Source organism: Sesamum indicum, linkage group LG7, assembly GCF_026168435.1.
Source record: "Sesamum indicum cultivar Baizhima isolate 11 linkage group LG7, ASM2616843v1, whole genome shotgun sequence".
Classification (NCBI taxonomy): domain Eukaryota; kingdom Viridiplantae; phylum Streptophyta; class Magnoliopsida; order Lamiales; family Pedaliaceae; genus Sesamum; species Sesamum indicum.
Genome location: NC_142663.1, coordinates 10,970,712 through 10,995,881, shown reverse-complemented (window position 1 = coordinate 10,995,881; position 25,170 = coordinate 10,970,712). Strand labels below are relative to the sequence as shown.

Below are 25,170 nucleotides of genomic sequence, written 5' to 3'. Positions count from 1 at the left end.
TTATATTTACAAGATAAAAAAAAAAGGAAAAAAACAAACTCGGCGTAAGCAAAAAATAAAAGAAAACACCTTAATGTGGGGTTTCATGAATAAGTTAAAATCATGGTTCAAATGCTACTAAATATGTAGATATTTGTCTCACTTTATATGAGTGTATTTGGTACAAACAAAAGTTTACTTTTATAACAATAGTCAGATTTTTCTCACTCAATTCGATCAAGTTACGATAGTATTCGAGTGTAGAAATAATTTTCTCATAAAAAAAAATCTTAAACATATTTCACTATTATAAAAAAAAGACACGTCTTATCATCTATAATAATTACATTTTATTTTTTACTTAATAATTTTTGATATCATATCTAATTTATTCCATTTTATTTTTTTAGGATTATTTGATCTGCAATATCTCACCTATAATATTTACGTGAATTATCTATATTTTTTAAAAAATACAGTAACACTTATAAAAAATATTAACATTATTTATATATTTTTTTAAAAAATTATACATTCACGTTAAAAACGCCAAAAATCTTGACTGAGTAATTAGTGTAAATAGAGTGTAAGTAGGGTGTAATGACTCAATTTCGAAGCGGTTGGACACAGCGTCACGTGGGCCCCACTCAACTCACGTGTCTGACTCACGTTTATCACTCACACGAAACGGAAATTCGTTAAGCAGTGGTTTTCTCTTCTTTCTTGCGCCCGACCCCATCGATTCTCACTTCTTCCCCCCCCGCACAGAATCAAAATCTAATTCCAATTCCTGTATGCCAGAGAATGTCTATGCACAGAAGCCGGTCGGGGCGGACGACGTCGCTCCGTGAGTCGGAATCACGCCTCTCTGAGTCGGAGAAGGTCGAGGGCGCCGGTAGCTGGGACGCCCTTGAGTGGACCAAAGTTGATGTGTGTGGATTTTTCAACTAGGGTTTTGGATTTTTGTTTATGATTTTCTTGTGGGGTTATTTTGAGTTTCTTTCTTTTTTCTTGTGTTTTATTTTGCAGCCGGTTTCGAGGTCTGTTCCGCAGGGACTGCAGCAGTTCTTGCTTGAGGCCGAGCAACTCATAGTAGAGGTGACTATGGATTTTAATTTGTTGACCATTTCGGGAAAAAGGGAGAATAAGTTTCGTGTTATGTGTTGAATTTGAAGTTTGTTTATCCAGATTCTTGAAGTTTTAGTTCTTAGTAAAATGATATGTTAATGGCACTAGTAAATATGAAGCGGGGGTCTGGTTTTTACTGTCATTTTTACTGCAGAGAGAGATTCTGGGATTACTTTTTTAAGAGGACATGTTGAATTAGGAAAGAAGAACTCAATCGCGAAAGTGCTTCTAGGGCAGAAGACACTATTTCTTTAACCATGAAGTAAGGATGCTATAAGTTGTTTGTATTTAGTGTCTGGATTACATGGCATTGGAATCCTGTAACTGTCAATACCATGGAAGGTGGAAATTAATCCCGTGCAAGGCGTAAATCAGATATCGGAGTTTAGATGGAGAAAGCACGTGTCAAGTGACAGTGCTAATAGGTGTCATTTGACTTTGATGTAGTTATTAGATGCTTTAATGGATTTTCCAGATTAGAGTTCCAAGTGCATTGTGTAACACATGCTTTACTTAATCTGCAAATGACCTTTGTCAATACTTCAAAATATACTAATCCATTAAATAATAGAATGCGTAAAGATCTTGAAGAAAGCTATAAATTTTCCTTTAGCACAACTCTTATAGTTATTTTTCTGCTTTTGTATGTTTATTGACCATTCCTTTCACGTCTGGTGACCTATGTGTTCGAAGTCAATCTAAATATTGTTGAATTTGCCCAGAACATTTCTTATTTTATTTGAAGAAACTTACTCCTAAGAACTTCTTTAATCTGAGCAGAATTATTACGTGGCAAACGTGAAATGCTATCTCTTAACTGTTGGTTATAGTTTGTTTTGTGCTACTTATTCCTAAATGGTTGCCTTCATTTTGAGGCAAAATTGTCTCATATTGATCGTGATATTTCCTTGTGCTCTGTGTAAACATATATATGTATCAATGCATGCAAACATACGAATACACATGCTTCATTTTGATTCATTTTACATTTGACATACCTTTTTATTGTGTGTTCTTCAAGACATGCTCTTTCTATATTATACTCTCATTAGGTTTGTCAAATTTTGAATATATTAACAAAGTTGAGGACAGTGGAATAAAACAAATAAATTACGTGGTTTATCCATTCACGAGACAAATATCTGAAGGGCTAGAACATATTCATTAATCATTATCTTTTAATTTGAGATTACATCACTACTAGTTTATGAACTATATATTTATATAGGTGAGATAGAAGGGGAAAAAAGAGGATTTATGTGGTTTGGCCATTTGACTTATTTCTACGAGACAAATCCCCAAAGGGTTCATTCTCTCTTAATTTGAGATTACAATGACCACCTATTTATATAGGTTTTACATATATGCAAATATAGCAAGTGGAGCAAATAATTCCAAAATCAATTCAAAATATCATAACAATCAATTAGACATACATTGTTTCACTTTGCCAAATATGCCAGCGAATCAACTCTTGATTCGTAATCTAGGTGGTTTTCCATTTGGTTAGGTTTGGGGTGGAGTTCGTGGAAGTACCAAGATGATGTTTTACATGACTTTTTTTCATGTTAATCACGTATTTACTATTTAGCTCCATGGACCAAGTAATCCTGAGAATTTTATTGTTGTCAGCATGGATTGTGTTTTGTCAGAGAGTTTAAGTACAGGGGCTGTGGGTGGTCGAATTTCAGATCATATGTACCTGGAAGGTTTTACCTCCCCAGTCCTGTAGGTAATCCTTAAAATCGGCAGGGGCGGACCATATGGTGATAAATCTGTCCTGTGGAACTAATATTTTTTTTCTATAAAAAATGGTCCTGACCATTATGTAAAGATGCACATTAAAAAATGTTGGATGGAACTTTACATGCTAATATGCTGGTATACTTTGTTTTTCTACCATTTGGAATAGCCGGAAATCTTGGTCTGACCACTCTATGTTTCACTCTTCTACATTCAATTATTTGCTTAAGACACTATTATTTGATCTTGTAATTCCCTGCTTTATCGTCTTGCCTGCTGACAATATTTTAATGATTTTAACAAATAAAGAATTTAGCTGTGGTTCTGTTATTTTGTCGTCTAAAAATTAGAATGTGTAGGTAACTGAGATTTGATGTTCACATCCAGGGATATGGCGTTGTTCTTGTGAATACTGATGAGGCAGGGACGTTGTTTGTTACAAACTTTCGTCTTCTTTTCCTGGTGAGTATCATTGAATGTACCATTACAATCTATTCGTGAGACTTATACTGTACTCTGAGGTAATATGGATTTGCTCTTAAAAAGCTTAGACAGCAGGAAACTAGAGAGTTTATTTTTATAATGATAGAAAAGCTAAAGATGGCTAAGTAGCTATCCTTTTGCACCTTTTCTGAACCAATATCTGTTAAAAATTAATTTATTTTCCATGAAGTTGAATTCCGTGAAACATTTTAGCCCACTGACCTGGCAATTTATCATTTATGGATCTAGGAAGAATTTCCCTTTTGAGGGCTCATATGCATGCAGCGTTATCCTATAAGCAGAAAGATCCGTAAGGTGGAAAAATTAGAAGTTCAATTTTGTATTAGACCACCATTGAGTGAAGTGTCTTGTAGACCGTTAGCAATACTTTTAGGTGATAAGATAGCTAGAATTGATAAGATTTCTGATGGGCAGTTCTCCTATTCAAATTTACTCAAACTTCGTCTTGCTTTTTGTTGCAAAACAATCAGAAACTTTATTCTTGCTTGCTGACTGGAATGAACTTTTCCTTTTCTAGAGTGAGGGATCTAGAAGTATTATAGGACTTGGCACTATACCTTTGGCAACAATTGAGAAGTTCGGGAAAACTGTAAGTTGTATATGATCGAATCAATCTTCTATTTGTTTCATGGTTATACTTATTTTTTCTTGCCAAACACTAGTATCTATTACTGTTTCTCCTTGTGTCTTTGACATTCTTGTGCTCTATTTTCTAATGTAGATAGTAATCTATTTATTTTTTCTTTTGGGATTGTTTGTTCTTCTTTTGTTTTTTTGGGTGGGGGTTGGTGGGTGATGGAGGGGAAAGTGGAAGAGGGCATAAAGGACCTCATGGTTGGATACTTGATTGATAATCAGGGTAAGTGCAGAGACGGATGAAGGAAGTATTAATTGAGTGTTAGATGAATGTATGATTGAATAAAGCATGTTATTATCTTAATCAAATATATTATGCTTACTATATATGATTAATAAAATGTGATATTAAACGTCTTTTATATTGTGCTAGCTTTAATGGACTAAATAACACGATAAGTGATATGCCTAGAATGCGCCTTGATCATAAGTTCTTCCTTTATTATTTTTATTTATACTTCGTTTCTCTTTCTATTTATTTACTTTGTTAATCTTTTCTCTCCTTCTCCTTAATTTCTTGCCCAGATTTCTTGTCTCTTTCATTTTCTTTCTTCTTAGTTCTGTCTAATTTTTCCTCTTTTATTCTCTTTTTCTTACCACATTCTGCTCATTCCAGTCCTGCTCTTTCCCTTTTTCAGGTCCTATTTTTCTCTCTGTGCCTCCACTCTTTTCTTCATTTTTTGTTTTCCTTTCCAGAATCTATCTAGGTTCTGCTGGCTGCTTGTATCAGTGTTGCTGCCCCTGCTGCCTCATTTCTTTTCCTTTTTTCTTGTTCTCTTCCTATTTCTTCTTTATCGAATCTCCTTGTTTCTGGTATTTATTAGCAGTGACTATAGATCTTCTTCAGCATTGCTGCCATTGAAGTGTCACCTCCATCACCACCATTGATCTGCTAAAAGGGCCCAACTTATGAGGGGAAAAAACAATCTCAGTTGCTAGGTGTTTTGGTTGCAAGAATTTGAGCTTCAGTACTTAGAACCACCACAGGTAGAATTCAGAGGCAAGATGATATTGCAGGGGGCTGTTTCTAGTTTTTTATGACGAAATTGGGTATTTGAGGGAGGAAAGAAATTGGGTATTTGAGGAGGAAAAGAAAATTGGGTATTTTGGGAGAAGCAGCATAATAGTTGTAGTATTAGTAAAACCTTGTGAGCTAGGAGGAGTCATGGGGAAGATATATTTAACAGAAGCCATTATCATTTGGAGGCTTGGAGCATTGCTTGATTAAATTCTTTTAGCAACAGGATTCTTCAGGGATATGGAATCCCATTCATAAGCTGAAAAGTAATTGCTCTTATTTTCTTTGGTTGCCATCTGGTTAATATAATCACCAGCTCCCTTTTTTGTACTGCTAGTGGGCTAGATGGATTTGCAGACAACAATTATTAGTTAGTCTCATGCTAGTTCCTTGTTTATGCTTTTTACATGAGCACTTGTCTTTTTTGGATGAAGTTATCTTAGTGATATTAAAATCATTTGGCATATCTTGTATTTTGGCATTCACCAGAGAAATAGACTAGTGGTAGACTGTCCAAGTGAGTGATTTTACCCTGTTAGGTGGTCTGGGCAGATGAACCAAACTTGATTCCAAATGCATGACTGGTCCCATGTAGTGACTTTGCCGAACTTGCCTCAGATCCTACTGGATTATGTTGATGGTGTATTCCCTTTCAGCTGCAAGTAAAAAAGTGACTGCTTATTGTCGATCACCCTTACATGGTATCTGTCAATTTTTCTAAGAGGATATTTAAGAACTGTGTCCTCCGTCATTTGGGAAATTAGATTATGATGCAGTGGAACTTTTGGCAGGCTGATTTCTAGGTTCCTATTTAGGTTCCTATTTTAACTTTGGGATTGCTGATTTTTTATTGCACAATTGTTGATTCTGGGAGTACTGCGAATTTTTACTTATGTTGCGTGAATGCCCTGCTTTTCTGCATCCTCTTCGTATAGTTGTTTTGTTCAATCCCTGCACATTGGGATTTTGCATTGCCCTTTTATTGAATTATGCCGGTACAGTACTTATTGTGTTTGGTGATAATACACAATTTTAATTCAAATTGCTTTTCCTGGCCAAAGGTAATGAAGCTTCCATCAGGCCCCAGGCCGTTTGACAAGACTCCATCACAGCGATTGCTTCAGGTCATTGGTATGCAACATCCTTGTCCAAAAAGTGCAACTTGCACCTTATTATTATTAGTCACTGAGAGCAGTCCTGGGCAAATATATGAGGAACAATCACCAAAGCAAAGTTCTATTTGTAATTGGTTGTGGTATTGATCAATGATAGGGAAGTGTTGCTTTATCTGGTTTATGATTTATTTGTCAGCTGATCACTGAGTTTGTACAGAACTATGTTGTGTGATTGATTGAATTAAATCTACCCACTGTCCAATTGATTGCATTAATTGGACTGTTTTTTACTCTGATCTGCAGGCAAGGATATGAGAATTATTGTGTTTGGTTTTCGGCCTCGTACAAAACAGGTCAGTCATCCTGGTAATAGAAAGTTTATTTGTTTGACCTTTTGAACCAGCTCCAGGTGGTGGTATAGGTAATATTTCTGATACTTAGGCTGCATATCAAAGGATTTTCCTTTCTATGTTTTTGGATGAGCAGTACATGGTTAGTGTTTATGAACAATTGTGTGACTAACTAGGAAATCAACTAATCTAAAAGGTGATAAATCATAAAAACTATACAATATATATTTGTTGTATAGAGGTAAATTTACAGATTTCCAGCAGTCCCCTGATTTCCAACGCTTTTTGAATAGATAGTTAGTTGGGATATTGTGCCTGCAGCTGTTAAAATCAGTTTTTGAAATGAAATTACAATAGTCTGCTTGAAACATGTGAACGCCCAGATTATAGTCTTGGCTTCAGTAATCTGTTATTTTGTAAAAGATTTCCTTGACTCGCTTGCTAACCTAGCCCAACAATAAAAAACCTATTATTGATTGATTAAATAATCTGGATCAAACATTTAATGTACTAGAGTATTTTGAATCTATGTAGAATAATCACTATGTAGAACTACAAAGTAAGGAACATTCTAATTGATTTGATTAATATCGGTGGATCATTTATTAATCATTCACTGAATGATAATAACTACAAGTGATGGTGATGCATGATTCACATAACAAAAAATCCAATACTTAAAAATAGCTTATAAAATAAATAACTGGAGAGTGGAAAAAGTTTAAGCCTTACCAGTGGTGGTACATGAGATTGGGGGTTGTCCAGATCTATTGCTAGGAACCATCTCTCTAAAGTAGCGGCCTATATGAAGTAGTATCTAAAGATGAAATCGAAGTTAAGAGTTTCCAGCCTCATACATTTTGATAAACATTCAGAAAATTTATTCATCTCATCAATTAGAGAGGAAAGTTTTTGGTATTGATTTTGCAACAAGAAAATGAAGCTATGTATTAATCCATATTTTTACATGAAGAATTATGTATTAATCTATATTCATACAGTATAGTGTATCAAGAGTGGTAGTCTCTGTATCCTGATAAATTTGTGACACTCTTATCAAACTGCAATATCACCAGCTCTGTTTCTGACTTTGGTTTCCCCAAGTCCCAACCAAGATTCAAACCGGTCCCCGTCTTAAGGGTCTGTAGGCTTTTTTATATTAAAACAATGTCCAGATTAAGTATGTTACGAATTACAGTCACTTCTGTTTAGAATTTTAATCGCTTTGGCTACTCTTATGTATCAAAGTGGTTACTCCACTGCATAACTCTGGGCCCTTTTATCTTCTCATCCGTGTATGATGAATTTTCATGACATCATATTTTATATATGAAAGATGTGAACTCAAAATGTAGTGAACCATGATTGAAATAAAAACTAACCAATTTAAGTTCAGATTTTGGATTAAGGATTATGTCCAGATTAGTACCTGAGTACCTAACTTGATATTTTACCCTGAAAGTATCTCAATTATTATTCTTAATATTAATCTTCACAACATATGTCTTACAAGGTAAACCTGATTGAAAAATTGTGATTATGCAGAGGCGTGCTGTATATGATGCATTATTAAGGTGCACTAGGCCAGCTAGACTTTGGGATCTCTATGCTTTTGTCTCTGGACCTTCTAGATTCAATAACACAAGCCCTAAGGTGCGGCTATTGAATGAGTACTACCGGCTTCTCGGGATGGGGTCACATCATGCTTCTTCTAGGACAATTGAAGATGGCTCGTTCACATTGTCTAATGAATGGTGGAGAATAAGCAAAGTGAATTCTAATTATACAATGTGTGCGACCTATCCATTTGCGTTGCTTATTCCAAATTCCATCAGGTAAGATAATTTGCTTGCCTTTGATTTCTTCTCTGGAGTTACTGCAGGAAATCTCACTAATGCTGGTGATGGTGTGCATTATGTCTTTGCTTCGCTTCTGTTGTCAGTGATGTAGAAATACAGCAGGCTTGTACCTTCCGTGCACGGTGTAGGTTGCCTGTAATTTCCTGGTGTCATCCAGGTACTTGCTTATTCAGTTTCAAATAAATATTTTTATCTCGACTTCCTTTGTAAGTCTGTCTCACTAATGAGCTATAGGAACTGGAGCTGTTCTTGCTCGTTCTTCACAACCACTGGTTGGCCTCATGATGAATATGCGAAGGTGTGTCTTTTGCAGTTTTTAAACCTTGTAGTCCCATAAGAAGCTGTTAGTTATGATTGTTGCTATAGCAATGTTCAGTAGTGAGAGTGTGGAAGGTAGGTTCAGTCTCTTTGCTCTGTCTCCTGACATATGTTCTCTACAGCAATGCTGATGAGAAGCTAGTTGCAGCACTCTGGACTCAGCTTTCTGGAATTAAGGAACGCAGGAGGTGGCTTTTCTCATTTAGTTTGGCACAGTACTCATTTTTTTCGTACTTGTTATCATTAAACCTTTCACCTTGTTTCGCCTCTACCTTAATTTGTTGTGTTATTAAGCAGCTGAATCACCCAAAAATTGTAATATACTTCAGCTTGAGATTATTATCTAAAACAGTTTCAATATCTATATTCGAGAAAATCATTTTGTTGAATAAATTTTCAATAGGAAGCTATACATCGCTGATGCAAGGCCTAGGAAAAATGCTTTAGCAAACGGAGCAATGGGTGGTGGATCAGAGTCATCTGCCAATTATTCTCATTCTGAGGTCTGTCTAAATTTTGTGTCGACAAATTCTGACCTCATATTTCCCAAGTACTTCGGTTTTCTTTGTGTTCTTTTTTCTTTAATCTTCAGATTATCTTATTTGAACTGCTTGCAGATTGTTTTCTTTGGGATAGACAATATACATGCTATGAGAGAGAGCCTTGTTAGGCTTAGAGAATACGTGGATACTCATGGTGCCAATTCATCTGATGGGATGTCTTCGTTTTTGGTATGATTTTTATTCCTGCAAAGATATTGCTGCATACGACAAAAGAGGTTTCTGTTCTACTTATTAGGACAAAGTGATACCAAACCCCCATGAATCACCTTCACTCCATTTTCCCCATTGTGTGATCCTCTGGTAGCCTACCTGACCAATGCACGAAATATGTATTGTGATATGACAAAACTGAAGAAAATCAAGCTGTCTTCATGTAATTTGTTCTGAAAACATTGGACTTGGTATCTATTCAGTATGATGTACGTTCTCTACCTTCTTCTGAAGAATTAGAATAATGGTGTTCTCTTTGCAGACAACAATTATATTGGTGGAATTCCCAATTAACCAAATATCCCCACTAAGTTGTATAGTTCTAGTTGAATGATGAATCTAAGTCATTGGCTGACTTGATTATTTGCTGGCTTAAATTAGTAGTATATCAGTCAAAACTCCACAATAGCAAGACATATCAAGTCTGCTGAATTTTGTCAGTACTCTACAATATCACAATTCACAATCACTTGAGAAGCCTAAAATTGGCCAAGAATGTCTGCTGGTCTATCTGCTGATAATTAGTATGATTTTTACCTTTTTCTTTACCTTTGCCTTTTTACTGGCAGAGGCATGGTGGATGGACCTGGGGAGGAGGTAATCTCAGCAGTATGTCTGCCTCGGTCTCAACTCTTGGGGACAGTGGTTGGTTAATACATGTACAAAGTGTCTTGGCTGGTTCTGCTTGGATTGCTGCTCGTGTTGCACTGGAATCAGCTACAGTGCTTGTTCATTGTAGGTGAGATATCTTACTCATTAGTCATTCCCCGTATGAGCAGATTGTGCCTCATCTTTCATTAACAATGGCCTGAGCTTTGTTTTCTCAACATGCAACTCATACAGCCAGCCTATAGTGGCACTCATCAGTTGAAATTTTTTTATTAGTCACGAAACATCATGGTGTTTGTTTTCACTTCAGAAGTGAATGCTTTTTGGGTTAATCATTGTCTAGAAGTACATTGCGGGACTAACCATGGTAAATATTAGGGTTAATTTAACCGTACTATTCTGTGCAGGCAGGCTTTGCCCCTGTACTCCCTGTTGCATCTTTTTACTTAGACTCATGAAGCTGCTCTGAATGCATGTTCATCAGAATAAATTTTACTGTTCATATGTAATTCACTAGAATCAGTATAAAGTCACATATCAAATTTTAAAAAAGATAGCGTCACAATGGGTGACCTAGTTGTATTAATAGCTTAACCTAAATAATTAGAAAAAGATGAAAAACTACCTAAATTTACCACTTGGAAACATGGATCTGTGTTATGAGAGGTGGGGTTGTTAAGCTGAGATTTTGTAGTGGCTAGTGGTTTATGGTGGTTGAGCGAGGGGGTTTACAGGTTGTGGCCTTGAGGTAGGGGGTTGGGGATTGACTGCTTGGACTTGAGATGGATATGGGGATTTTGCAAGGCATATGAGGAGGTTATGATCCTGAGGAGAAAATGATGTAATTCTCCTTTTCCTTCAACAACTCGTTTTGTGCTTTTTCCAATTAATAAGTAATTCCAATGTATTATCTGGACTACTTCTCTTAATCTTTTCTATTTATAGTTTGAATTTAAATATGATTTATACTAGTTTTTAAGTTTGAATGATTTTAACATTTATTAATTTTATGAATGGTAATTTGAGAGTATAGGAATTACTGGTTTATAACAAATAAGTTGGTAAGTTTGAAATATATTTATAGGTTTCCATGCTTTGATTTTAGGAATATACAATTTAAAAATAGTCAACTATTTTTCCATTTTATTTACTCAAAGGTTAAAATTAAATGAATTATTTGAATGTATGACTTTTTATAATTTTAGATATATTTACATTTTAATTTTGTTGAGAATGTAGTAGAAAGTTCTACAAAGGAAGATCAATATATGTCTAAGGAATTATATCCTTTACTATATAAAGTCTTTCACCTTTTGTTTAAATTTTGTGAAAAGTGTTGACACTATCTGCAAAAGTAGTGAATATAAAAATTTACTGATTACATCCACTGGGTATAGATAGCATTGTACTTAGTCCTTAGGAATTTTTGTCTCAAAATATTCCATTATAAGCACCTAGAGGGAAATAAGTTTTTCTCATATATTTTGGCTGACAGAGGCAAAATTTGTGGCACAGACACGAATGTCAATGGGACATCTAGGATTTCAAAACTCAATTACAAATCTCAATTGGTTTCTTTGTTATTGGGCCTAACCTCGGGTGGTTTTTGTTAACCCAACATTTTTGTTCAGATGCTTTACAAATGAAACTACCATCAGAATTTCAAAATCTCCATATATTCTTTAAATAGGAATTGTTGCTTTATTGCTTTTCTGAAGCTTCATTATAAACACATATTATCTCCCTGTCAAAGTTCTTAAGAAAGGTTAACTATTGGAACTTAATTGCATGATCTTCGAAATTGTTATTATAATTGGTGGAGCATAATACTGAGGATATTGACAATCTCTCTTTTCAACTAGTCCACACAGGAAAAAAAAGAATCCGAATATCTAGTTTATGGATTAAGTATATTTGGAGAAAAGGACAACTGCTACATGTTAATCCTGTTCTTCAGATATCCTGCTATATACGAGATGGAGGTAGATTATACTGTTTTTTAGCTACCATCAGTTAAGGATGTTGATGATTTGTTCGATAACCAGGACCACACAATTCACACTTGGGTGGTTATATATGTTTCGCTAACAAAACTTGTTCCTTACCTGTTATAAAATATGTAACATGTTGAAGGAATTTCTGTTAAGTGCTCTGCAACTCCGTAATTAAGCTTTTAGTTCTTTTATATAGTTCACATGATTGTGATTTCATCAGTCGAGCCTGAGATTGTGAGCAATCAATTTTTAGTATTGACTCATGCTGCTCATAATTTTTATTTCCCATCTGCTACCTTGGTCCTTGTTTACCTTCTATATCTGGTGGCTATACATGTCATGGTGCTCATCCATGTTAAATGCTTTAAGTCTGAGAATATAGTTCGTAATCTTTGCTAATTTTTAAATGCTTGCTGTCTTACTGTGTTACGAGAAATGACAACCTTCTGCTGTTTCAAATGAAGTGTTTGTTCACTTCATGCCCTCTAAGTTTGAAAACTACTATTATCTGATATGAAGTACTACCCATTGGTTTGGTCTTACAAAATTGTGTTAGCAGTGATGGGTGGGATAGAACAACTCAATTGGTCTCCCTTGCGAGCTTGTTGCTTGATCCATACTACCGGACGATCAAAGGTTTCCAGGTATTGGCTAAATACTTCTGGATCTTCTTTATTCAACCATTATGTCTAATGCATGTTCTGTCTATAACTTCGGTTTAGCCTTTTCAATTAGCTATTATGTCTTGCAGCTATTGAATGTGGTAGCTTTTGTCTATATTTTATTTTATCTTTTCATCTCTGTGAGTCGACTTGGTCAAATTGTTGGAATGGATGTGGATGTCACCATGTAACCATACTATATTTGAAAAAATAGATATTGACTTTTTGGTGACGAGGTTCAATTTTTTCTTCTCATTCAGGCATTAATAGAGAAAGATTGGCTTGCATTTGGTCATCCATTTTCAGATCGTCTTGGAGTGCCAACTGTGTCTGGAAGTGATAATCCTTTTGAATTATCACGACAGGCTTCTACAGGGAGCATCCAGTCGTCCCCCGGGCGGCAATCATCCAGCTCATTCACAGCTCAACCTACATCTTCTCATGCTCAAAATAATTACTCACCCATCTTTTTGCAGGTACATGTATTGGAAATATCCACTGCTTCAAAGAGGGCTGAATTTTGCTTTAACTGTTTTCTTATCACCCTATTTAAATCATTTGTAGAAGTACTTATCTTCGAAGATACTTATGGATTTGGGGAATTTCTTGTGACACCAACTGTCATACCCAAAGAGAGGATATTTATTTTGTTGAATTGTTAACTCTAAGTTAGTCCCCATACACATCCTCACTTTAATTGTAACTTCATCTCAATGAATACTTTTGAGTAGCTTTGGAGTTTGGCTTTGAAAAGTTCAACCTAGAAACTGCTTTTCTTTTTCTTTTTATACTATGGAGTTTGGCTTTGAAAAGTTCAACCTAGAAACTGCCTCTTCTTTTCCCTTTTATCTCTGTTTCATCTTTTTAAAATTTTGAAATTGTTGTGCAGTGGGTTGATTGTGTTTCACAACTGTTACGAATGTATCCTTTTGCCTTTGAATTCTCATCGGTATGTATCTTCCTTTGATGCATCTAGACAAAGCTAGTTCTTCAATCATCGGTTATAATACTGCTTGGTTACTGTTACTTTCTGGAACTGCAGGTTTTCCTGGTAGATTTACTAGACTGTGTGCTTTCCTGCCGTTTTGGAAACTTTTTCTGCAACAGGTATCAGTCCTTCCTTCAGTTCAAACTTCTAAAACTAGCATATCTCTTGGCTGCAAACCCTCTGCTCCCATAACCCGTGTTTCTGCATTTTGTTTAATGTGAAATTTTGTGTCATATAAGACAAAAGATGCAGGGTAAAAATTCTGCAACTTCCAAAAGTTAGGAAACAGAGCTCCAAATTGGCATAACCGAAGTATATCAAATATTGACCTTTTAGGTTAAAGAAAAAACAAGTGCAAGAGGCGCCACTAGAAATAATCACCTCATCGCAACTCAAATGGCACAGGGTTTTGGTAGTGCTAAACTAGTCTCCTCTTAGAAAGACTTGGTGAATGCAGAAGCTAAGGCCTTCTTTGTTTTTTTTGCCTTTTCCATTTTAAATTTTCAATATCTCAAGTTTTTGTTTTTGTAGTGGGTTTTTGTGTGAGAATGAAAATATGTTTGGATTAGTATGTTTCGTGATAGATTTTCTTATGAAAAAGAGGTATATGTATTTGAATTTGTTTTTTGTGATTTTTTTTTTAACAAAAAGATGTAATAGAATGATAATATGTTTGGATTACGATGGTTTGTGATATTTTCTTTTATAAAAAAAGACGTGATACTCTGTAGTAGTTTTTTATCTGAAAACACATGATAGAATGGATATTTTAAAACTTAGATTGCAAATGGGTCTTTGAAAATGAAACCAAGCAAGGCCAAAGGGTTTCCTCATTGGAAATCTTCTATTCTTCTATAGGTGGTGAAGGTTCAGTTGCCATGTCAACTTACAGAGCACAACTGAATCTATAATGGACAATTATGTTTTAAACAAATTCTGCTTTCTGACTTAAGAAGTTGATTATCCAATGCTAGTTCTTTCTGATACCACTCAAGTAATAATTCAGATTCAACTTCAAGCAAAATCAAAACCAACAATCTTGCTAGATGTTGGGGATGATAGTTGATCACACTGGCCTAAAATCTAAAACTCTATATCTGATATTCTGTATTGTGCAAGAATTTATTATACATGAAATGAACTCTTGTTAGACTCCTATTATCATTTTGAAATACCTACCTAAATGTTTCCGGCAATTGGTACTTCAAAACTCAGTGAAAAGGAAAGGCAGCAAGCTGGTGTTTATGATTCATGTGGCTGCTTGTGGATGTATTTAGCTGATTTGCGGGTTTCAGATGGAAGGTCTCATGTGCATTATAACCACTTCTATGATCCATCAAAATCTGAAGGTCCATTACTACCTCCAGCTGCAGCTTTAGCCCCAACACTTTGGCCTCAGTTCCACCTTAGATGGGCTTGTCCTTTGGAAGTCCAAGCCGGGGAGATCGAGACACACTGTAGGAATATGGCTAAGAAGATCTCTGAACTGCAGAAGGTAATTGCAATGTTTTTCTTATCGCACGTGGTTGAACTTCTTTAGGCTGGAGGCGTACTTTTTTCTTTTTCTAGCTGTGTGTGTGTGTATGTGGATGCCGATCAGTGCGAAAATGCACTCCATTTTTTTTGTTGAGAATCTCTATGTGCATATATGTTAAAATATCTCGTTTGAAGAATTTAGGCACTCCAGCTATGCGTAACGCAGACTTGCCAAACCAAAATTAGATTTGTGTGTGGAACCATAAACAGAGATTGGTTTGGTTTAACATGTGATCCTGATACCAACTGTATTCCTTTCTTTCCCGAGGCAAAAATAGAAGCATATAAAGGTTTTCCCCGAACTCTGGCTGACCAACGCCGACCTACCTGGTCCTCTCCGTCCCTCCACTTTCCACCTTTCTCACTTCTCTAGCCCTCCCTCTCATTCTTTGACTTATTTACTAGAAGCAAAACATGTGTTGAAAGTGAAAGACAATCTTTTATATTGTGTTTAATAGGAAATAGGGAGTATCGCGTATATGTTTATGAGGTATTTACGAGGAATAGGCTGTCGAATTTCAACCCACAATCTCCTTAACAACTTATTTAATGTCAGACGCCAAACTCAACAAATAATGCCAAGATTATTTTGGGACACAAAATGCTAGCAACTTCAGCAATATCAGATGCCAAACTCACCAAATAATGCTATGATATTTTTGGAACTTAAAATGCTATATGTCCTTTAATACATAAGGCCTTGAAGTGTTTAGGTCGAATTTATAAGATGTTACTGTTCACAATTTTGTAATTAATATGGTCAAAACTAGACGGATTTATTAGTCTCATAGTGGTGAGAACGTGGGAATGAATGGATGATAAACAATTAGAAACTAAAAAAAATGAACTTATGTACATAGATTCATGTGATTAGACTTCATTTTTCAGCGATATAATAAGTCAGATAAGAACCAGAGGTTGCCATCAAGAGATGGAGGCATAAATGTAATTCTTGTCACTAAATAGACAGTCAAGACCATCTTTTTTGCTTACATAGAAAAGGCCTCTTTTCCACGATTAAACATCATCTGTTATGCTGGCATAAAACAAATTCCATCTCCAATTACAATATTCGTAGCAGATATGTATTACTATCACACAATTATCGTAATGCATAAAACTATGCTGGCTTTCTTGTTTCCACAATCATGTCTCTGGTCATATAACAGAATGCTGCATAAAACTTAACATCTATATATGAAGTAATGGAGATGAGTATAAAGGATAGCATAAGATTTTTTATCAAGTTTTTGTATGAGTAAGACATCTACAGATAAGTAATCAGTTGCTGTTGAAATTTTTTTCTTCTAACTAGGGAATTAAATCTAGTCGACATATAGATTTCATAAGATTTAATTGGATCTGCAAGATTCTGCATGCAAAACATATATAGGAAAGCTTAGAACACTTAACTATAGCTTGGATTCTTGTCACCAAGTTGGAGGGGGCGCTCAAAGTTTAGGGTGGAAGTTAATTCTTTCCTTACTGTAAGGGGTATGAGCTGTTGCCTCTTCTTTACTACAGTTGTTGCTTGTCTTTCTCTTGCTATTAGGATATTATTAAGTGTTTTCTAGTTGTATTATTTAAAAGCTACAGTCTGGATGAGAGAGAGAGAGAGAGAGAGAGAGAGAGAGAGAGAGTTACACCGCTCTCCATTGAGGTTTGGTGTAATTACATGTAGTCTCCTGTGGTTTGCAAAATTACATTTAGTATCCTTGAGGTTTGCTTCCGTCTAACAAATAGGTCCCTCCATTAGTCAAAATTTACTATTTGATGATATTAACAAAAAAATTGGATGAAAGACATATTTTCCTCTGATTGACTTATTACTGATTTATTACAAGTCAGATAAATCTTTTTATAACCAGATTACCCTTATATATCTTCACACGTAAAGCATGTGAGGGGATATATCTTCACCATTATAAGAGCATTTTAGTGACAAAGATTTGTTTGACCTGCAATGCAATAAATTAGTAATAAGTCAATCGAAGGGTAAATATCAATTTTCATTCAATTTTTTTTGTTAATATCAACAAATTTTTGTTTAGTGAACTTTGACTAACGGAGGGACCTATTTGTTAGATGGAAGCAAAACTCACGATAGGAGACTGTAATTATCCCAATATATTATTACAAAGTACAAGTTATAACACCTAGCCTATATAACACATATGACGCATCACTATTTACAATTGGTTGAGGGTAGGAGGATAAAGTGCGTTGTGTTTGTTTACAAAAGGGAGGGATTATAGTAAGTCTGCTGGCATGGTCAACATCCCAATAGCAGAAAAGAGGTTCTGCTCTCTTAAACTTGGTCAATGTTCTCTAAAACCCCTCCCGAAGGGGAAGCATGACTGAATGAGGCTTCACTGGTCTGCTAAGGTAATCGACTTAAAAGTGGAATCACACAATGTACTTTCTTTTTTCCCCTGAAGACCAAGTATGGTCTAAAACCAAACATGCTTAGTTTTAGTTTGGTTTGTTTTATTGTCAAATTTGCTGGTGTCTTTCTTTTAATGCTGTCAATGAAAGCAGACTACATTGCATGAGATGAAACCTAGGTAACTGATTCTGCCAGCCCACATGACTTTCTCAATTCTTGCCACTCTGTGGTTGGATATTTACAAATGTTGGCAGGCAAAAGAGTTGGCAGAGGCAAAAGTTATGGAAACAACAGTCGCCATGGAGTCTTTGACAGCTGAGTTGCGAAATGAAAAGCTCAGCAGCGTATCAGCCAGGGATTGGGCTAGAAGAGCCAAGAAGGAAAGTGCAGCTATAAAGCGGGCAGTACAATCGCTTGGGTGCAAGGTTCACTTCTCGGAAGATGGTGATTGCATTGTCAGCATTGAGAGCAACCCAACTGAAATTCCTCAAAAATCACTGTTTTCAGTTTCGGAAATGCAATCTGGTGGTTATTCAGAGCATGACGAGAAATCAGGTAATTCCACTTCAGTTGCTCATGCGGCGGACGATGATTCCAGTGATCCTATAAGTCGTGTCTGTGAATCTTTATGCCCTTTTCGCACCAGAGATGGAGGGTGTAGATGGCCTAATGCTGGTTGTGCTCAATTTGAGAGTCAGTTTGTTGGTTTGAAGGCAAATTATGATGCATTTGACCGACTTTCTATATATGACAGCTACTTTTGAGTCGTAATATATTCGGATTTGAACTAAGTCTCAGATGCGGAAACACCCTTCAGCCATACCATCCAGCTGATAACTGATTCATAGGAGTCGAATGAAGTTTTGTAGGTCAAAGATTTTTGTCACGAGTAAGTCAGAAATGAATTAACAAATACTCGAACAATGTAAAGAAACAAAAAGCTGAAGATGGACCCTCATATTTGACATGGGTCTCGGGAATGTACATACATAGTGAATAGAGCTAGTATTGGCTAGCCTCAGGTTTCTGGTCGTCTCTGGAGGTAGCGAAGCAGTTTATTGTTTTAATGGTAATTTTGTGATGGTATCGGTTGAGATTGTGCGATGTATACAGCTGACAATCTGCCCTTCATTGATAAGATAGCATGTGATGCCTGCTGTATAGATTCTTGATTTATTAGGGTTACATCTGTTGTCCCTTCAACTTTAGATGAATAAATCTCCATTGTAATTGCCATTGTTGTACCTTGATGCAATGATTCAAATAAATTGAAATTTCTGTATGGATTTACCGGGTGTAATATAGATTGATTTCAGGATGTATGACAATCACCGAGCATAAGTGTTAGGTTGTTGATTATTATTCATAAAAGCCTCTAGGACTTCGGTTTGCAAACATCTGTAATTGCAGATATAGAAGGGTACACTGGGCACAGCAAAAGAATCATGTATGAATAGCTGAATGAACGGTTATTTGTGATTCTAGTGTTCTTTGAACTCCTCTAATTCCGAAGAATGCCAGACCATCTACACTCCAATGGGGAATAATCTAATGGTTTGAGCACATTATTTTGAGAGGGTTTTGTGTTTGAACCTTGGGTATGTGTGCGTGAGTGTGGGTAAAAAAAAAGGCCATCTACATAGTAGAATAACATCCAACCATAGTTCAGTGGCCTTTCATGATTTCTTGTTACAAAGGGTAGATATTCAGAAATAATTTGACATTTCGCCCCTTAATATTAAACTTGCATCTCACAGAGATACATCAATAGAAAGACAGCTACTTTATAAATGAGAGTATATCATTCATTCACATTGACAGAAAGATGCCTCAATATGTTCATAAGTGAAATTGTGTGATTCCAACCTTGCATGACGTTCAGGAGCAGAGAGGAATATGCAGAATCCTAACAATTTATGTTATTAGCTACCTTCATGTGAGAGAGATCTGACATTCGTTGTAGGACAAATTGGTTATACTGTTACAGTTTGATACAGATTGGCAGACAAACCTTCGGATTAATACAAATCAAATGTATTTGTGGAACTGAATTTACTAATTCCACCTGTTACATCACTATGACTGGACAAATTACATACAGTAAAATTTCTGTGTATGGCTTGAAGGATATGAGTAAAATGGGTTTGCCAATAAAGTGATCTTAATGTAGTCAGAAACCACTAGAGTCTCACACCTAAACCAACCATGATAATGGCCCGGCAAGTTTGTTATATGGCTTGACCCAAACCACTCGCCTCTCATGCCTAAACCATTCAAACAGGTAAAGAGCAGTTGAAAACTGAATAGGAGAGCACTTGTAACACATATCATACACAGAACTCAACTGCAAAACAAAGGTGATGCTGATAATTGAGAAAATGTGGAAGATTAAATGAACCTTGAGCTGAGCAGTTGACTGAAAGATTAACATTTTCAGTGTAAGGTCAAAGAACTACACTTTTTTAAGAAGAGTAGATGATTACAAGCGACGGAAACTTTCGCCCTAATGGAATAAGGCTAATCATGAGCTGGTGGAGGCTCATCGTCAGACTTCTTCTGTCCTTTCCGCTCATTCCACCTTGTCCATGCCCACCTCAAAATGAAAAATCCTCCGATAGCATAAACCTGTGTTCAGCCAAAGAGGCATGAGCATAAAAAGATAAGAACATTCCACAGTAACAGAGAGAGGCTTCCATCTTTGGAGGCTGCATGCACACTTGTACACCACCAAGTTTGCATAATGCACATTCCTCTCACAAGTCTTCGAGAGGGAGTCTTTGCTAAGTAAGACATGCTATGGTGGAATATTTAATATCTATAACCACATTACGAATTAATCCTATCTCTTGGGATTTACATAAATATCAATATGAATCATGTAACACCCTCTCATAGATGTCATAATGATGCTGTATCAAATGGTCCTAAAAGTTTCCAAGAAACTGCTCTCCAGTTTTTTTCCCCACCTCCTACCATTAGAACAGACAAATGCACTTGTGAGGGGACATGGACACTTTCTCATTAAAAGGTCACAGTCTTGTGATTTGTCCTGCAGTGACTACCATCAACTACTCATTCTTCCTGAATTGGAACTAAATGCATTCCTTGTCAAAGCCACTTAAATATAATACTGAAGTCTGATTTAGTTCCTACTTGCACCCACATAATTATAATACACACCTCCAAATTTACTCTAACCATTTCTTCTTTAGATGTTCCAACATAAGACTCCACTTCATAAAATGAAAACCTTTTCCCAAAAAATACTTATTCAATCAAAGAGATGATGTGGCACCACTAGCTCTCATATGCTATTTTAGATGAAGTATGCACTTGGTGCCAGGTCAAGTTAGTGCCATAATCTTGGGGCGGGAGGAGTATTTGATTTTGGTGTTAGTGTAATATGCTCATCATAAAAGTGGTTAATAGTATTTAAAGATACAAGTTAGATACACATGAGAAAGCTGTACTGCATCAAGGGATAATTGGTAAATTGGCGAGGAAGAAAAAATACTTTTAACTCCAGAACAGGCAGGCAGCTTGAACTTCAAAAGATAGAGGACTATTGACATCATAAAATCATGGAAACTTGCAATTCCGAAAAATGAAAAAGGAAAAAGAAGCATTTGAATACAAAAGCAGACTCACCTAAGAACAGATAGATAGGCTTTTAGGAGGTAGACAATCCCTTTTTACTCCTTTTTTTTTGGGGGAAAGGATGCCTAATTGGCAGGTTATGGCACAATCACAACAGAAAAAGGGTTCGGCTCATTAAAAGAAAAATCTCGAATAGCATTTAGTTGTGGTTTGGATCAGGACAAAATAAAATAAAAATTACAACAGTATTTTATGCCCTAGTAAAGTTCGAGCTGAAGATTTCACGCCATATTCAGGTATCTTACTAGATTTTCACATCCAGTAGACTTTATTATTCATATGATAATCACTGAATAGCAATGAACTTATGACGTGCACTAGCCCTTTTATGGCCAACAATCCTCCCCCTAAAAAGTAATAACTTGGCTAGGATAAAAGATTTTTGGTGCATGTACTATCGCCAACTAATCAGGTCGTATACACACTTCCATGTAGTTGCTTAATAGGTACATCTTGGTAGGAGTTTGTCACTTTCAAGGACCTTTTGCATTTGACTTTGACTAATTCATCCTCCTACTGAAGTGGGAAAAATACTTTGGGCTTAGGCCAGGAGTTATGTGCTAAGGAATGACATATAATCAACCATGCCAGTTTCAAAGAACACAAACAAAATGACCAGCAAACACCCAAGCAACAGGGGAATCAACAAAATTTCCTTTACCTCCACATCAAAATTAAACAAAACCTGCACGATATGTATACTGAGTCACTTCAAAAGTTCAAGCATCAATGACAAATTATACCTAATTCACACAGTACATGAATTTCCCTCCCAAAACAGTCTACACATAACTACCTTGTACCAAATCAAGGTAATCGGCAGTGACAAATGCAAGAAGAACGAATTTCAGTCTTTAAAAGCTCATTTAGTTGGGAGAACAGTGAATGTACAGATAAAATGAAAGTATACATGGATATATAAAAAAATATTTTGTATTTGGTTTGAAAGAATAGTAGAGCAAAACTAAAACCGGAGATTGATTAAACCTTCCTAGGTTTGGTTTGAAAGAATATGCAGAGGTAAGCAAAATAGGATGTAGGTAAAACTTCCCCAGAGCCCAAAAAAGTGCAAGTATAAAGCTTAAAAGACAAAGAAAGAATCCTCATTTTGATTTTTATTACCATATTATCCATAAATATTTGACGCTAAAATAGTGTCTATAGATTATCCTTCTTGCTTCTTCATATCCTCGACAAGGAAAATAAAGACATTTCATTTTCATTCTTTCTTTTGCCTTAGTATTGCTAAGACCTTTCAACTTATTAGTTTATAAATAGTTTACTTTTTTCTTAGTAGTAAGGTAAATTCGCCATCTGATATACAAATTACAAATAAATAGTTAATTGGTAAAACTACAAAATTAATCTCCCCATCCTACTTTTTTATTTTATTTTATCAAACAATTTGAAACTTTCTTCCATTTGAATTATAACAATCAACATGGAAAACAAGAAAAGAAAAGTATAAAAATTTTCCTATGCAAAAAAAAGTCCACTTGTCCTCCCAAAATCACTTCACCTTGCCTCTCATTCAATCAAACGAAGCCTTAAGAATAGAATATAACACACAAACCGCACAAACTACTCTGCAACACAAAGATAAACTCAAACACCAGGAGAATACACAGATTCATATGCCACCATCCAAACAAACCAAGGTACAACTACTTATGCAGAAGTTACCGTCATAATACTTACAAGACATACAAACCGTTAAAATCCAAAAGCAGAAGAAACAGAACCCAAAAAAACCCAGAAAAATTTCCAAGGAAACAGAGGCGAACCTGCCATAGGAGTACAGGATTGGTACTCCGTTCACCTTCCTCAGCCTCGGCTTCCAGCTTCAACGGAGGAAAGCTCTGCCTCGGAAACGCCACAACAGCAGGCTTATTACTTTCATCTTCCACCACGGCTGGTTCAACCTTGATTGCCCCTTCGCCTCCAGCAGCAGCGCCGCCGGCTGGCTCAACCTTAGCACCATTATTCTTCAGTGGGAAAGGCAGCTTAATTGCACCAAGCAAGTTTAAAAAGAAAACTATAATGGGATTCTTTTCTTCCTCTTTTTGATACGCTGAGTTTTTGGGTTCTTCCATTTTCACTGCGTGTTGTGTTTGTGAGCGTTCTGGAGAATTAATAGGTTGGTTTTTGGTTCTTGGGAGGGGCGGAGAGTACAACACCCGGGTGGGGGGTAGTCCACAGTATTCGATGGAGTAGGGAACGCGAAGGTTGTGGAAGTAAAATAGGAAATGGACTGTAGTTACGACGCCGTATCGCGTGGATCCAGATTTTCCAATTTTAAATGATATTGAAAACAAATAAAATCGTTAGAAAATAATAAATGTAGATTGGATTTGGGAAAGAGTAAACGTGTTTTTCACTAAATCAACTTAAATTAACTTTTGCAAACTCCAACTCCAATTCATGATCCGAGTTAGTGATCAAGTTAGATAATGTCTCGATGAATTTTAATGGGAAAATATTTTACGAAAATTAAAAATCTTATGTTTCTTTTATATGGGGCATTATCAAATTTTAATTTGAAATTATTTTTAAAAAAAATTAAAGTGACGTTCGAAAAAAAAAATTTAAATTTATTTCAAAGAGAGAGATTTTAAAGAATATAGTCAAGAAAAGAATTATGTACTTAAATTATTTCTTTTAAGAATTTGAGATATTTTATATGTCCAATGATGTAAAGGGAATCTTTTTCTTTAATATATATATACATATATTAGGTTTTTATCAAAATAACATATAGTATGCAAGTTTATAATTAAGGGCATTATTCGATACTCTTTTAGGGGTTATAATGATATTAATATCAATAATATTTTGGTTCAAGTGAGAGAAAAAAGAAAGTAAAAGAGGGAACGGAGGAAAAAAATAATATTTTTTCTTCAAGTTGTTTGGTATGATTGGAAAGGAAGTAAGTCTCAAATACTTTTTTTCTTTTTTGGTGCAAAGAAAATAATATTGAGAAGAAAAAACATATTTGCCCTTTCAAAGAAAATATATAGTCTGACTATCTTTTGTCTATGTTCATGATTAGGCACAACATGCTTTCGAAAATAAAACTAACTTCCATAAATTCATATATACATTTCTTTGACTGTCTTGTGCCTAGGGTTTTCCAAGTCCTCGATTTACAAACTTCCTCCACCCACTCTACTCGAGAATACCGAGAACTTGGAATAAAATATGCAATATCTGTGAGAAATTTTACAAATTATATGTCAAATATTTATTATTTTTGGGAAAAAAAAATCATATTGACTACAATTATTGTATTTTTTTTTTCTTATACAGTTTTATCTCATATTTAATTACATATTCAAATCAAATCTATTTTATCCCATTTTTTTTCATCAAGGCTATATTTGGATGGAATGATTTGGATATAAGAAACGATAAATTGCACGACACCCCTTGTGTTTAAGGAAATTAGCATAAACCCTCTTGTGTTATGTTTAAAAAACAGCAAAATACCCCTCTACATTTAGAAATTAACGGAGAACGCATTTCACGCACCTAAATGAGAGTGAGTTTCTTTGTTAACACTTGTTGACATTATTTTATATTTATTAATATCTGTTTTACCCCTTTGTTTCATATATAAGGGAAAATAACTATTTCAGTTAAATATATTTTAATAAATTATCTATTATTGATTAATTTTATTTATTATTTAGTTTTGAGATATTTAATAAATTATATTTATTTATAAAATATATTAACTAAATATTAAAATACCTAAAATATATATATTTTTTTAAATTTTAAATTAACAAATCACAATACAAAATTTAATATAGTATATGAATACAAATAAAAATCTAACAAAATTAAATTATTACTTAATTTAAATATATTTTAATAAATTATATTAAATAATATTTAATTACAATTACCATATTT

At 35.2% G+C, this 25,170-nt stretch overlaps 2 protein-coding genes across 3 annotated transcripts; one reads left to right on the top strand and one right to left on the bottom strand.

Moving 5' to 3' along the window:
* Positions 1-668: 668 nt before the first annotated feature.
* Positions 669-18,886, top strand: LOC105179696 (Myotubularin-like phosphatases II superfamily). 2 transcript variants are annotated; one of them, XM_011103345.3, is made up of 19 exons: positions 670-909; positions 1,009-1,077; positions 3,238-3,312; positions 3,872-3,943; positions 6,070-6,139; positions 6,427-6,476; positions 8,019-8,308; positions 8,416-8,489; positions 8,567-8,630; positions 8,773-8,838; positions 9,054-9,153; positions 9,268-9,381; positions 9,993-10,162; positions 12,586-12,670; positions 12,949-13,164; positions 13,578-13,637; positions 13,731-13,795; positions 14,892-15,171; positions 17,853-18,886. In XM_011103345.3, exons 1-19 carry the CDS (start codon positions 784-786, stop codon positions 18,360-18,362), a joined length of 2,556 nt encoding a protein of 851 aa, XP_011101647.1. In that variant the 5' UTR covers positions 670-783; the 3' UTR covers positions 18,363-18,886. The 2 variants fall into 2 exon arrangements, with proteins under 2 accessions (XP_011101649.1, XP_011101647.1); XM_011103347.3 differs by lacking the exon at positions 3,872-3,943 and having other exon boundaries at positions 669-909.
* A 1,082-nt stretch (positions 18,887-19,968) lies between these two features.
* On the bottom strand, positions 19,969-23,479 carry LOC105179697 (uncharacterized). The gene is made up of 2 exons (XM_011103348.3): positions 23,040-23,479; positions 19,969-20,223 (listed from the first exon to the last, which is right to left on the bottom strand). Exons 1-2 carry the CDS (start codon positions 23,346-23,348, stop codon positions 20,116-20,118), a joined length of 417 nt encoding a protein of 138 aa, XP_011101650.1. The 5' UTR covers positions 23,349-23,479; the 3' UTR covers positions 19,969-20,115.
* Between the last annotated feature and the right edge of the window lie 1,691 nt (positions 23,480-25,170).

Excerpts from the sequence above, each read along its gene's own strand:
- LOC105179696 (XM_011103345.3), top strand. The coding sequence starts at position 784 with ATGTCTATGCACAGAAGCCGGTCGGGGCGGACGACGTCGCTCCGTGAG. Across the intron at positions 1,078-3,237 it reads CCGAGCAACTCATAGTAGAG|GGATATGGCGTTGTTCTTGT; the intron begins GTGACTATGGAT and ends GTTCACATCCAG. Across the intron at positions 12,671-12,948 it reads GGACGATCAAAGGTTTCCAG|GCATTAATAGAGAAAGATTG; the intron begins GTATTGGCTAAA and ends CTTCTCATTCAG.
- LOC105179697 (XM_011103348.3), bottom strand. The coding sequence starts at position 23,348 with ATGGAAGAACCCAAAAACTCAGCGTATCAAAAAGAGGAAGAAAAGAAT. Across the intron at positions 20,224-23,039 it reads ATCCTGTACTCCTATGGCAG|GTTTATGCTATCGGAGGATT; the intron begins GTTCGCCTCTGT and ends GGCTGAACACAG.